Genomic DNA, 15,792 nt, shown 5'->3' with positions numbered 1-15,792 from the left:
CAAAAACAAATCAATCATAATCACTAGTTAACTACACATGGTTGATGATATTACTAGATATTATCTAGCATGTCCTGCATTGCATATAATCTGACTGAGCATGCAAGTATCTAAGTATCTGACAGAGCGGTGGTAGGCAGTAGCTGGGGGTAAACATGAATTCAAACTGCACTTTTGTGCGTTTTGCCAGCAGCTCTTCGTTGTGCGTCAAGCATTGTGCTTTTTATGACTTCAAGCCTATCAACTCCCGAGATGAGGCTGGTGTAACCGAAGTGAAATGGCTAGCTAGTTAGCGTGCGCTAATAGCGTTTCAAACGTCACTCACTCTGAGCATGCTCTGCATGGGTAACGCTGCTTCGATGGTGGCTGTTGTCGTTGTGTTGCTGGTTCGAGCCCAGGGAGGAGCGAGGAGAGGGACAGAAGCTATACTGTTACACTGGCAATACTAAAGTGCCTATAAGTACATCCAATAGTCAAAGGTTAATGAAATATAAATGGTATAGAGGGAAATAGTCCTATAATAATTACAACCTAAAACTTCTTACTTGGGAATATTGAAGACTCATGCTAAAAGGAACCACCAGCTTTCATATGTTCTCATGTTCTGAGGAAGGAACTGAAACGTTTGCTTTCTTACATAGCACATATTGCACTTTTACTTTGTTCTCCTACACTTTGTTTTTGCATTATTTAAACCAAATTGAACATGTTTCATTATTTACTTGAGGCTATATTAAGTTAAAATAAGTGTTCATTCAGTATTGTTGTAATTATCATTATTACAAATAAATAAATACAAATCGTCCGATTAATCATTTACATTACATTTAAGTCATTTAGCAGACGCTCTTATCCAGAGCGACTTACATCGGCATCGGGTTTTTGGTCCTCCAATAATCGGTATCGACGTTAAAATCATAATCGGTCGACCTCTCGTATGGAGTCATAGTGAGTATGTATAAAGGCTCATTGATGATCTAAGAAAGATATATGCTGCATGTCCCCTTTGCAAAATCAGCCAATGTTCTGCCTCTTCATGTGTCACTACCATTAGATCCAACCCTGACCAGCCTTCTGTGGGTTCAGGCTCACCTGTCCCGGGTTACTGTCCATCTCCAGGCAGCTCTGAACAAAGAACAATAGTTATTTGAATAGGATTATTGAGGTGACCTCAGCAGGCAGGACCAGGGCTGTGTTTGGTCAGCTCTCTCTCTATCTTCTCCAGTAGTTTATGAAAGGAGGGCCTTTTCTTGGGCTCGGCCTCCCAGCAGCCCCTCATCAGGGCGTAGACACTGGGGGGGCACTCCTCTGGCGCATCCATACGGTAACCCTGCTCCACCCGCTCCTTCACCTCCTTCACAGACTGAGGGAGACGAGGAAGGAGATAGAATAGGAGAAAGACAGAAAAAGAGATGGCGCATGAGATAATGCCACCCCCTCTTAATGGGTCGGTTCACTTTTTAGTGGACATAAAATAAAAGGTCAAACGTTCAGCCTACATACTGTATCTGTATGTTAATCACCTGGATTAAACAAGTACAGTACAACTCACTCATTCTAATTATATGGTTAGACACTAAGCATGCTTTAAGTCATTCTAGCTGATCCCCCCAGGCTGTCCCTATATCCCCCCCTGACCTACCAGGCAAACAGGGACAGGGCTAGATGGGTACAAGGAATTGACAGTGAGACTGTGTGTCACAGGAGAGTGTAAGTACCATAATCTCCCTCCCCCCATGTACAAACACAAAATACGCACAAAAGGACGCAAGTACACACACTCACACTCTCTCTCACATCCCCACCCCTCCCCTTCGCTCTTCTTTTTGGCTGGCTGCCATCAGGAGCTGTTGCCTTAGAAATGAGGCCTACAAGCACTAATCCTGGTTTATCTCTGCTGTTATTACCTGGTTAGTGCCATTGCTTTGATTCTCTGCTTTACATACCTGTGGGGGGAGTAAGACTCCCTACAAACAGATATAGCATGGAAAAATGGGATTTTAAGTATGGAGTAAATAAATAAATACACACGCCCTTCCGTTTCACTCCAGTTAACTGCGCTCTGATCACAGCAGAGTTTGTTAATCGGCGCTGCTTCACTAAGACTGAAGTGTGTCTCTTCAATTGAACACATATCGACAATGAGAGTCAATGAAAATATAGTGCTATATAAACAGAGGTCTGGGCCAGATTACAGTATGTGACACCATGGGAAAGAAATAAAAACCTACTCATGGGGTCCTCTACTGGTACAACATCATGACTACACATAGAAGAACCCCATCTTATGAATGCTCAAATTTCACCCCCGACTCCTATTCAGGACAGATCAAATGAGTCCGGGGCAAATCCATGTCCTGACGCACTAACCTGCCTTTAATCTTAGGGGAAGTTTCTTTAGTTTCAGTACCATAAGTCTATCAGTGGATAAAGCACTGCTGACGTAAACTGGATAATGGGTCATAGAGGGATAAGGGTCAAACAAACCCCATTTTCCGTGACCTGCCCTAATAGATCAGGCGTTTTATGTAACCTGAGATTATGGTCATTTGGAGAGACGCTCTGGTGCCACTGATCAGGGTGGGTTGCCTGGGTTGCCACTGATCAGCGGTAAGATAAGGGCACTGGACGCTGTAGCAGGCATCCTGAGAACAGCATCAGTAAGCTTTATTGTACTGTGGCTCACCTCTCACGGGCAAAGACCTCTGGAACACCTGCTAAGAACAGAGGACCTTGCAGCTTCCATGAAGCACAGAGAGCTTTGGCATGCCATCATTCAGCGCATTGCCCACCATAATAAGCAAGTGAGCAAGTGGGTCAGACTGCCTTGATAATAATTTTCAAAGCAGCCGTTCATATTTTTGTCACACACTAATTTCTGTTGCATTGTTGTGCTAGTAACTCAGAACTATACATCACTCTTCATAAAGATCAGTAAATTCAGGACTCACCATCTTGGGGTAGGGCTGTCGACCGTAGGAGAACGTCTCCCAGAGGAGAACACCATAGCTCCATACGTCTGACCGCATGGAGAATTTCTGAAGGACAATCACACATGACCACAAAAGCAATTCAATGACAAAATTCCACTGATGGCTGCTCGACATGATATATGATAGTTACTGTGTAATAGCCACATAGGCTAAAAAAACAGACTCCAAACCTTATAGTTCACATACAATTCACATGAATTACACATACTGTTAAGTCTGTAAAGTGGGAGGTCAGTAACCGAAAGTTTGAATCGACGTGCCCTTGAGCAAGGCACTTAGCGCTAATTTCTCCCACACTCCGAAGGTGTCTCAGGGGGAGATGGGATATGCAAAAAAAACTTTTACAATTCACACATTTGCATTAATACACACTTGTGAAATAGGACAGATACGCACCCACCTAATTCATGTTTTATAATAAACATGTCTGTACTGTAAGCATGATAAACACTAGATGTTAGAGGTAAACATGATCCTACCTCTTTCTTCAGGGCCTCAGGGGCTGTCCATTTGACTGGTAGTTTAGCGTTGTCCGAGGCCTTGCAGTCCACCTTGGTCAACCCAAAGTCACTGACTTTGGCCACGCCTTCGTTGGAGACCAGGATGTTACGGGCAGCTAGGTCTCTGTGAACCAACCTCTTAGACTCCAGGTACTCCATGCCCTCGCACACATCTCTGAACACACACATACACACACTCTTACTGAAATACACAGAAATGCAAAGCTTCTAATAAAAGACTCTTAAAAAGAGACTTTCAGTAAAGTTGGTAATGTGGCAATGTTTTAATGTATAACATATAAAGTTATATTCAATTATATACTCTGAGTCAATATTCATGTCATAAGAAGCAATTCCCTACGACCACGCCCACAAAATTAGGTGAAACACATTCTTTCCCATTGACCGCCATTGTAAAAGAGCCAACTTCATCGTCAATGTTTAGTTAGTGCATTCGGAAAGTATTCAGACCCCTTGACTTTTTCCACATTTTGTTAAGTTACAGCCTTATTCTAAAATTGATTAAATTGTTGTTTTTCCCTCATCAATATACACACAATACCACATAATGACAGAGCAAAAACAGTTTTTTAGAAATGTTTGCAAATGTATTACAGATATAAAACTGAAATATCACATTTACATAAGTTTTCATGTAAATATTACATTTACATAAGTAAGGTATTTAATTGTTATTTTATTTTATACATTTGCAAGAATTTCTAAAAACCTGTTTTCACTTTGTCATGATGGGGTATTGTGTGTAGATTGATGAGAAAATAAAATAATTAATACATTTTAGAATAAGGTTGTAACGTAACAAAATGTGGAAAAAGTCAAGGGGTCAGAATACTTTCAGAATTCACTGTATACAGAAGTAACAAAACATGCTGAAAAGCTGCTGTGTTGTTCAATGTACATGTAATCAGGTCAAAACTCCAATCCTACGGTTGCCCCGGGAGCAGGTAATATTGAAAAGTAGTCTTTGGACATGCTGCACTTTTCTTAAATGTAATTTTGTAATTGACTAAAACAAGCCGATAACAAGAAAATTGTTTTTGAAAAATGTCCGGTTTTTTGCTGTGGGCCAATGGGGTAACCTAGGTCGATTTCCCCACAGGCGGGCAGGGCCAAGAAGTTCTATCAAATACCACCTGGGACTGTGGTGGGGCCTCACAGTGCAAAACGTAGAAGCTGGCCAGTGCTAATGACAAAACGGCCCCTCGTCCGGAGGAAGTTCACCAGATTACCCTGCAACACACAAATAATACAGTTGGATAACAGTTGTGTAATCTGAATTAGATTTGAGTAGATAGTCCTAATTGTTTGTTTGTTACAGATAATTGTTTTGCATCAACAAGCTGTTAGGGCTCGTCTCCTGGACTGAGATTAAGCCTACTCCTAGTCTGTTAGTTAGTCTTGATTGATTGTGATGACAGATTGACGGTACTGAAGTCATGGCAGCAGAACCTTGGCCATGAGCTCTGTGACGATGTGCAGTCCATTGTCTACGATCACCCCCAACAACCGCACCAGGTTCTTATGCTGCAGTTTCCTAGTGGAAAGTTCGTAATCAGATCAAAACAATAACATGAAAAAAAGAAAGGAACAAAGGTCAGACAGTCGTTACTCCATTTAATGAAGTCAATTAAGAAACTGTGTCGCCACTCTGGACTCACGTCATAACAGTGGTCTCTTCTAAGAATGCCTGTGCCGTTACATCACATTTGATGTTCTTTACTGCCACCTTCTGGCCAATGTAGTCTCCTTCAAACACCGCTAGGGGACAACAAAACAAGACCAAATTAAATCTGTAACAGAATCAGGGTTCAATTCAAGGTTACAATGGTTTACCGGCTTATTTAAAAAAAAACTCCACCGACACAATTGAGGAAATTGCCTCACCTCCAAACTCCCCCTCTCCGATACTCTCTCCCAAGGTCAGCTTCCTGATGTCCAGCAGCCAACCCGCTGTGACACACATAGAGATACCAATCTAAAACAGTATCTTTTTTTCTCTCTCTCACTTCTAAAGAAACAGGTAGCTTTTATATTTATGACTCTCACTTCTAAAGAAAGTCACATTAACACCCCACCACCACATCCTCCCACATACAGAATACTCTTCATCCCCCTCACCTAGGAAGGGTTCTCCGAGCCTTAAGGAGGCCAACTCTGACACATCATGAGAGTGTAAAGACCAAGCCCTTACTTTTAGACAGTTCCAACTCAGCTGACTTGGTGCCCTCCTTATCTTTGGGCTTCAGAAGTTTGGTGGCAATAGCTCCCTTGTGCTTGGAGTGGAACTGCAAAGATGGCCATTATTATTATGAACCTTTATTTATACAGGGTGGGTCCCCATTGAGACCAGGGTCTCATTTACAAGGGAGCCCTGTGAACATGATTATACACAATAAAATGTAACACAACATAATGTAAAATAACAATACCAATCCACAAGAATAATAAAATCAAACAGAACTCTCACATATCACCTCCCTTAAAACTTGATCTAAACTTTCCAATGAGACCAGCGAGTCGAGCTTCAAGGTGGCCTGAAGGCTATTCCATGAGCTGGGGGCATAAAAACTAAAAAGCATTTCTCCCCCAACGGGACCTCCAGAACCATCTAGTCCAGAGAGCGGGTCAGCTTGTGACAGCTTACGGTATATTAAGAACAGAGAATGAACTATGCTGTCGTTGACACTTAAAAGGGTCGGTGCGGGGCTTTGATTGCTTAGTTGGTTGCTAAAACTCAACACCAGTAGAGCTGATTCCTGTACGGGCAACATACAGTATAACGATTGTATGTACAGTATTTACTGTTAGTTATTCATTCTAAAACAATAACAATTAAGCACTGTCAAAAAGAAAACAGAATGATGGTAAGGGGAACTGTACACAACAAATGCATTTTTACAAAACCAATAGTCCTGCGTGTCAGGAAGCAGCTGGATTCTCCCTTTATTTTCTCACAAGAGTAAGTCAGCGATATGAGTCAGGAATAAAGACTTCTGTGCTCCACAGATAAGGGAGTGGTGAGGCATCTTTAGCTTTTACAGTCACCCGTATCTCCAAACTCCCTAATGACTGTGCTTCCAATAGCTCGGAAACTCACAGGCACAACATAGATAAACCTTAAAAGGTCTGCTAAGACATTTCTTTTAAACTGTAAGCAATTAATGACAGTTACTTTCTATGGGTGACAGTTTGCCGTGGTTAGGTTCAAATACAATTCTGAGTGATTATTTTTCCATATAGAGACTGATTATGAACATTAGATCCTCAGTATAAAGACGTAGGCAAGACATTTGTATAGAAATCCTGTATTTTCATACACTCCCCTTTTAAATGTGACTACTATACTACCCTACCAAGCAAAAAGGCAGTAACTGCTCATTTGGTCAAAAATTAGTTAATGTCATTTTTGCTACATTAAATACATGCTTAGATATATGTTCCCCCCCAACCCCTCTTTCTGTTTACCATATATGCATAGTCACTAACTATACATTCATATGCATACTACCTCAATTAGCCCGACTAAACGGTGCCCCCGCACATTGGCTACCCATGACTATCTGCATTGTGTCCCACCTCCCACCCAACCACTCTTTTACGCTACTGCTACTCTCTGTTCATCATATATACATAGTCACTTTAACCATATCTACATGTACATACTACCTCAATCAGCCCGACTAACCGGTGCCTGTATATAGCCTCACTACTGTTATAGCCTCGCTACTGTTATTTTTACTGTATTTTTACTGTTAACTTAAATTGCACTGTTGGTTAGAGCCTGTAAGTAAGCATTTCACTGTAAGGTCTACACCTGTTGTATTCGGCGCACGTGACAAATAAACTTTGATTTGGACAAGTATCCTGCCTCTATTGTATTGTGTTTTTGTATTGTGTTTTTGAGAAAATGGGGTTCATGTTAGCAGTAACTGCATAAAGTTACTGGGAAACCAAGGTAAATAAAATACATTTTTCTCAGTTCCACGCTATGAGCAGTTACTGCCTTTTTGCTTGGTAGGGCAGTGTATAATCTAGCATTTTTTATTTGAGATCAAATGTTTACTATGAGGCCGATGTGAGTAAGAACTTTAAACAGGTTAAACATATTCGTAAGGCTGTGGGGCCAGAATGAATACCAGAGCGCTTAATCAGAGCATGCGCTGACCAGCTGGCAAGTGTGTTCACTGACATTTTCAACCTATCCCTAACCCGGTCTGTAATGACCATGATGGTTTGAGGACCAGATTGGGAATTTAGCCAGGACACCGGGGTTAACACCCCTACTCTTACGATATGTGCCATGGGATCTTTAATGACCTCAGAGAGTCAGGACACCCGTTTAACATCCCATCCGAAAGACGGGTAAATGGGCAAGACAAAATATTTTTCAGTATCTTTGAACAGGGTATGGTAGTATCTGCCAGGCGCACCGGTTTGTGTCGAGAAATGCAACGCTTCTGGGTTTTTCATGCTCAACAGTTTCCTATGATGTTAAGCAAAGAGGCGATGAGTTTGACGGTAGGCCTGGAAATACATCCACAGATACACCTCCAATTGACTCAAATTATGTCTATTAGCCAATTAGAACCTTCTAAAGCCATGACATCATTTTCTGGATTTTTCCGAGCTGTTTAAAGGCACAGTCAACTTAGTGTATGTAAACTTCTGACCCACTAGAATTGTGATACAGTGAATTATAAGTGAAATAATCTGTCTGTAAACAATTGTTGGAAAGATCAAAAGAAATCAGCCAACAATTGTTGGAAAAATCTAAAGAAATCAGCCAAGACCTCAGAAAGAAATTGTAGACCTCTACAAGTCTGGTTCATCCTTGTGGGATCAATTTCCTGACACCTGAAGGTACCATATATTCATCTGTACAAACAATAATACGCAAGTATAAACAACATGGGACCATGCAGCCGTCATACCACACAGGAAAGAGTTGTGTTCTGTCTCCTAGAGATGAACGTACTTTGGTGCGAAAAGTGCAAATCAATCCCAGAACAACAGTAAAGGACCGTGTGAAGATGCTGGAGGAAACAGGTACAAAAGTATCTATATCCACAGTAAAACGAGTCCTATATCGACATAACCTGAAAGGCCGCTCAGCAAGGAAAAAGCCACTGCTCCAAAACCACCATAAAAAATGCCACAATCCGGTTTGCAACTGCACATGGGGACAAAGATCGCACTTTTTGGAGAAAGGTCCTCTGGTCTGATGAAACAAAAATATAACTTTTTGGCCATAATGACCATCGTTATGTTTGGAGGAAAAAGGGGAAGACTTGCAAGCCGAAAAACACCATCCCAACCGTGAAGCACAGAGGTGGCAGCATCATGTTGTGGGGGTGCTTTGCTGCAGGAGGGACTGATGCACTTCACAAAATAGATGGCATCATGAGGAGGAAAATTATGTAGATAAATTAAAGCAACATCTAAAGACATCAGTCAGGAACTCAAAGCTTGGTCGCAAATGGGTCTTCCAAATGGACAATGACCCCAAGCATACTTCCAAAGTTGTGACAAAATGGCTTAAGGACAACAAAGTCCAGGTATTGGAGTGGCCATCACAAAGCCCTGACCTCAATCCTATAGAAAATGTGTGGGCAGAATTGAAAAAGAGTGTGCGAGCAAGGAGGCATACAAACCTGACTCAGTAACACCAGCTCTGTGAGGAGGAATGGGCCAAAATTCACCCAACTTATTGTAGGAAGCTTGTGGAAGCCTACCCGAAACGTTGGACCCAAGTTAAACCATTTAAAGGCAATGCTATCAAATACTAATTGAGTCTATGTAAACTTCTGACCCACTGGGAATGTGATTTAAAAAAAAGCTGAAATAAATAATTATCTCTATTATTCTGACATTTCACATTCTTAAAATAAATTGGTGATCCTAACTGGCCTAAAGACAGGGAATTGTTACTTGGATTAAATGTCAGGAATTGTGAAAAACTGAGTTTAAATTAATTTGGTGTGTGTAAACTTCCAACTTCAACTGCAGCCATTTTATTTTTACTCGTTATTGTTATTCAATCTGCATTGTTGGAAGAGGACCCGTAAGTAAGCATTTCACTGTTCGTCTACACTTGTTGTTCACGAAGCATGTGACAAATACAATTTCATTTGATAGTACAGAATGTCACCTTTGTGGGTATTTTTTTATACATATCTGTTTTACCTTTTAGAAATGAAAGCACTCCATGTATCTAATCCCCCCGTTGAAAGAAGTCTTTGACTTGCTTGGACAAATTCACATATAATGTATTAAAGTAGAAAAAAGTGTAGTATTTGTTCCCATATTCCTAGCACTCATTGACTACATCAAGCATATGACTCTACAAACTAAATAACAAATCCATCTCCGCCTCACCTCTATCATGTCTATGAGGTTGTAGAAGTACTGGGTGTTGTCGATGGTCAGTTTGCTGTGCTGGTACATGACTCGGTAGTGGATGACCTGGCTGGAGTAGCCGACACAGAGCACATAATCACCAGGGTGGCGGATGGACTCCCGCACCAGGTACAGGCCATCCTCTATAGGCCGCAGCTTGGACACCGCCTCGGGACCTGAGATCTTCCCATGGAACCAGCTGACATGGACCAAAAAATGATTAGTAGAAGCAATTAATAAAAGAGACATTCCACAAAGTGTATTGCACAGGGCAAAGGATTTTGTTCTGGTCAAGTCACATGTTCAGGAAATCACCTGGCCCCAGTTATATAAAACCCTCTTAGGCCTCACTCCCCCCTATCTGAGATATTTACTGCAGCCCTCATTCTCCACATATAACAACCGTTCTGCCAGTCACATTCTGTTAAAGGTCCCCAAAGCACACACATCCCTGGGTCACTCCCCTTTTCAGTTCGCTGCAGCTAGTGACTGGAACAACCTGCAACAAACACTCAAACTGGACAGGTTTATCTCCATCTCTTCATTCAAAGACTCAATCATGGACAGGTTTATCTCAATCTCTTCATTCAAAGACTCAATCATGGACAGGTTTATCTCAATCTCTTCATTCAAAGACTCAATCATGGACAGGTTTATCTCAATCTCTTCATTCAAAGACAATCATGGACAGGTTTATCTCAATCTCTTCATTCAAAGACTCAATCATGGACAGGTTTATCTCAATCTCTTCATTCAAAGACTCAATCATGGACAGGTTTATCTCAATCTCTTTTAGTTTATCTCAATCTCTTCATTCAAAGACTCAATCATGGACAGGTTTATCTCAATCTCTTCATTCAAGGTTTAGACTCAATCTCTTCATTCAAAGACTCAATCATGGACAGGTTTATCTCAATCTCTTCATTCAAAGACTCAATCATGGACAGGTTTATCTCAATCTCTTCATTCAAAGACTCAATCATGGACAGGTTTATCTCAATCTCTTCATTCAAAGACTCAATCATGGACAGGTTTATCTCAATCTCTTCATTCAAAGACTCAATCATGGACAGGTTTATCTCAATCTCTTCATTCAAAGACTCAATCATTCAATCTCTTCATTCAAAGACTCAATCATGGACAGGTTTATCTCAATCTCTTCATTCAAAGACTCAATCATGGACAGGTTTATCTCAATCTCTTCATTCAAAGACTCAATCATGGACAGGTTTATCATTCAATCTCTTCATTCAAAGACTCAATCATGGACAGGTTTATCTCAATCTCTTCATTCAAAGATCAATCATGGACAGGTTTATCTCAATCTCTTCATTCAAAGACTCAATCATGGACAGGTTTATCTCAATCTCTTCATTCAAAGACTCAATCATGGACAGGTTTATCTCAATCTCTTCATTCAAAGACTCAATCATGGACAGGTTTCAAAGATCAATCAATCTCTTCATTCAAAGACTCAATCATGGACAGGTTTATCTCAATCTCTTCATTCAAAGACTCAATCATGGACAGGTTTCATTCAAAGACTCAATCATGGACAGGTTTATCTCAATCTCTTCATTCAAAGACTCAAAGACAGGTTTATCTCAATCATTGACTCAATCATGGACAGGTTTATCTCAATCTCTTCATTCAAAGACTCAATCATGGACAGGTTTATCTCAATCTCTTCATTCAAAGACTCAATCATGGACAGGTTTATCTCAATCTCTTCATTCAAAGACTCAATCATGGACAGGTTTATCTCAATCTCTTCATTCAAAGACTCAATCATGGACAGGTTTATCTCAATCTCTTCATTCAAAGACTCAATCATGGACAGGTTTTTATCTCAATCTCTTCATTCAAAGACTCAATCATGGACTCAATCAGGTTTATCTCAATCTCTTCATTCAAAGACTCAATCATGGACAGGTTTATCTCAATCTCTTCATTCAAAGACTCAATCATGGACAGGTTTATCTCAATCTCTTCATTCAAAGACTCAATCATGGACAGGTTTATCTCAATCTCTTCATTCAAAGACTCAATCATGGACAGGTTTATCTCAATCTCTTCATTCAAAGACTCAATCATGGACAGGTTTATCTCAATCTCTTCATTCAAAGACTCAATCATGGACAGGTTTATCTCAATCTCTTCATTCAAAGACTCAATCATGGACACTCTTACTGATAGTTGTGGCTGCTTTGTGTGATGTATTGTTGTCTCTACCTTCTTGCCCATTGTGCTATTGTCTGTGCCCAATAATGTTTGAGCCATGTTTTGTGCTGGTACCATGTTGTGTTGCTACCATGTTGTTGTCATGTTGTGTTGCTACCATGCTATTTTGTTGTCATTGGGCTCCCTTTATGTAGTGTTGTCTCTCTACTCATGATGTGTGTTTAGTCCTGTATTTAAAAAAAAAAAAACTTAAAAAAAAAAATCCCAATCCCCACAGGAGGCCTTTTACCAGGCCGTTATTATAAATAGGAATTTGTTCCTAACTGACTTGCCTAGCTGAATAAAGGTTAAATATATATTTTTTTAAATAGCTCTAAGCTTGCATAACTGTAAAAGAAATCCCCATCTAAATTATATTATAAACTGCTAGTACAAAAAAATGGCACGGTGAGGAAGTGTACATATCAGTCCTTCAGTGGAAGACAGTGTGGATATTATGGAGAAGAACAAAAAGGAAACAGAAAAAAACACAAATGCCTAAATTTCACAATATACATGATGGTCAGTCATATGACTGGGGATAAAGGAAAAAGAATGAAATCCAGACTGATAGCCTTAAATAGACTTACGGCATGAGACTGAGACTGGGGTCGACACGAATGGCCTCTCGCTCTCGCATGTTGGTGGCAGAGATGAGTCCTTCCTCTCCTGTGGTGTTGTGTCTGGCCTTGTAATGTTCTTTCCCCTAGAAAACAGCGCCAGAACAGCTTTCAGTAGAATCATGCAAATAGATACATTTTTATCTCAGTTCAGTTCAATTATATTTATAGAGCCCCCACCAAAGCAGACAGTGCACAAAGATCATTGTAAATGATGTGCTTACATTTGTATACGATCACATATCTCTCTCTATTATGCATGGGAATATTTTGGAACAGATTACCTAAAAAAAAAATCATGGAGCTTATTTGCTGGTGTTTTTACAGTCTTTTTTTGCTCAGAAAACATGTGGGGCAAAATCAAATCGCCTGCGCGCCAAATTCGGCCTGTTGCGGCAAGTTAGGGAACCTTGCTATAAATCATTACTGTACCATTCCTGTTCTCATAATAGTGAGGATGTCTCCTTTGCGATAGGCCAGTTCACCAGTTTTGGGCTGGCTGTGGTCACTCTTGGCAACACATTGTGTGCCGAACACCAAACACTTCTGTAAGGGAAAGGTCAAAAATGCAAAGGCCTGTGAAAGAACTTTGACATTTACAGCATCAGTTGGTTCAAAATTCTAAAATTAGGACATTTCTCTGAAATGTGTACACTACATTTAACAAACATTATAAACTGGGTGGTTTGAACCCTGATTGGCTGACAGCTGTGGTATATTAGACCGTATACCACGAGTATGGCAAAACATGGATTTCTACTGCCCCAATTACATTGGTAAGCAGTTTATAATAGCAATAAGGCATCACGGGGGTTTGTGGTATATGGCCAATATACCACCGCTAAGGGCTGTGTCTAGGCACTCCGCGATGCGTCGCAATTAGTAGCCCTTAGTCGTGGTATATTGGCAATATACCACACATCCTCGTGCCTTATTACTTAATTATTGTTCAGACACTGGTGATTGTACATTATGAATTCCAATAAGTTATTTCTCAGGCGGTAATGAATCACACTACTAACAGATAAAAAGCTTGAGTCCTGACAGAATAATGGCTTTTATCTCCCAGTGAGTGACCCGAACATGGAATGGATACATACCGTTGCCATCCTCAAGATTGGAATATGCCTGGGTGGATGTAAATTCATAAGTAAAGAGAACACCTGTTTAAGGAGAGCACATTATGAAAAACCTCATATGGAAAACATTCAACACAAGTCTAGCAATAATAGTAGGTTAAATAAACAATATGTTATTTAAGAGTAACAGTAGCCTCCCACTGGGAAAAAAAACTGGTTGAATGAACGATGTTTCTACGTCATCATGTTTTTGTATCGTGATGACCTTGAATCAACATGGAAAACTGATTGGATTTGCAAAAGGTCATCAACATAAGGGCATTTGTATTTTTTTCACACAATTATTTTTATCTAAATGCAGTGTGTCATGGTGACATTTTTTGCAGTGGTGGAAAAAGTACCCAATTGTCATACTTGAGTAAAAGTAAAAAGATACCTTAATAGAAAATTACTCAAGTAAAAGTAACCCAGTAAAATACTACTTGAGTAAAAGTCTAAAAGTATTTGGTGTTAAATATAATTAAGTATCAAAAGTATCAATCATTTCAAATTCCCTGCACCATTTTCTTGTTTTATTATTTACGGCTAACCAAGGGCACACTCCAACACTCAGGCATAATTTACAAACGAAGCATTTGTGCTTAATGAGTCCACAAGATCAGAGGCAATAGATGACCAGGGATGTTCTCTTGATAAGTGCATGAATTTGACAATGTTTCTGTCCTGCTAGCCATTCAAAATGTAACGAGTACTTTTGGATGTCAGGGAAATTGTTTGGAGCAAAAAGTACATTATTTTCTTTAGGAATGTTACGTTAGTGAAGTAAAAGTCTGGTTCATCCTTGGGAGCAATTTCCAAACACCTGAAGGTACCACGTTCATCTGTACAAACAATAGTACCCAAGTATAAATACCATGGGACCACGCAGCCACGCATTCGGTCTCCTAGAGATGAACGTACTTTGGTGCGAAAAGTTCAAATCAATCCGAGAACAGCAGCAAAGGACCATGTGAAGATGCTGGAGGAAACAAGTACAAAAGTATCTATATCCACAGTAAAACGAGTCCTATATCGACATAACCTGAAAGGACACTCAGCAAGGAAGAAGCCACTGCTCCAAAACCGCAATAAAAAAGCCAGACTACGTTTTGCACCTGCACATAGGGACTAAGATCAGACTTTTTGGAGAAATGTCCTCTGGTCTGATGAAACAAAAATATAATTGTTTGGCCATAATGATCGTTATGTTTGGAGGAAAAAGGGTATGCTTGCAAGCCAAAGAACACCATTCCAACCGTGAAGCACGGGGGTGGCAGCATCACGTGAGGGTGCTTTGCTACAAGAGGGATTGGTGCACTTCACAAAATAGATGGCATCATAAGGAGGAAAATTATGTGAATATATTGAAGCAACATCAATCAGGAAGTTCTAACTTGGTCGCAAATGGGTCTTCCAAATGGACAGCACTTTGAGATATCAGCTGATGTACGAAAGGCTATATAAATAAATTTGATTTGATTTGAATGACCCCAAGCATACTTCCAAAGTTTTGGTAAAATGACTCAAGGACAACAAAGTCAAGGTATTGGAGTGGCCATCACGAAGCCCTGACCTCAATCCCATAGAAAATGTGTGGGCAGAACTGAAAAAGAGTGTGCGAGCAAGGAGGCCTACAAACCTGACTCTGTTACACCAGTTCTGTCAGGAGGAATGGGCCAAAATTCACCCAACTTATTGTGGAAAGCTTGTGGAAGGCTACCCGAAACATATGACCAAAGTTAAAAACAATTTAAAGGCAATGCTACCAAATACTAATTGAGTGTATGTAAACTTCTGACCCACTGGGAATGTGACGAAATAAATAAAAGCTGAAATAAATCACTTTCTCTACTAATATTCTGACATTTCATTTTCGTAAAATAAGGTGGTGATCCTAACAGGGAATTATTACTAGGATTAAATG

The 15,792-nt window shown here is 40.2% G+C and overlaps 1 protein-coding gene across 1 annotated transcript; it reads right to left on the bottom strand.

The window, feature by feature from the left end:
- Positions 1–869: 869 nt before the first annotated feature.
- On the bottom strand, positions 870–13,936 carry matk (megakaryocyte-associated tyrosine kinase). Its single transcript, XM_046303872.1, has 12 exons — positions 13,851–13,936; positions 13,183–13,296; positions 12,721–12,836; positions 9,890–10,109; positions 5,706–5,799; positions 5,399–5,464; positions 5,173–5,272; positions 4,964–5,048; positions 4,671–4,744; positions 3,473–3,668; positions 2,952–3,038; positions 870–1,363 (listed from the first exon to the last, which is right to left on the bottom strand). Exons 1-12 carry the CDS (start codon positions 13,896–13,898, stop codon positions 1,172–1,174), a joined length of 1,392 nt encoding a protein of 463 aa, XP_046159828.1. The 5' UTR covers positions 13,899–13,936; the 3' UTR covers positions 870–1,171.
- Positions 13,937–15,792: the final 1,856 nt, after the last annotated feature.

Source organism: Oncorhynchus gorbuscha, linkage group LG02, assembly GCF_021184085.1.
Source record: "Oncorhynchus gorbuscha isolate QuinsamMale2020 ecotype Even-year linkage group LG02, OgorEven_v1.0, whole genome shotgun sequence".
NCBI lineage: Eukaryota > Metazoa > Chordata > Actinopteri > Salmoniformes > Salmonidae > Oncorhynchus > Oncorhynchus gorbuscha.
This window is presented reverse-complemented; position numbering and strand designations above follow the sequence as displayed.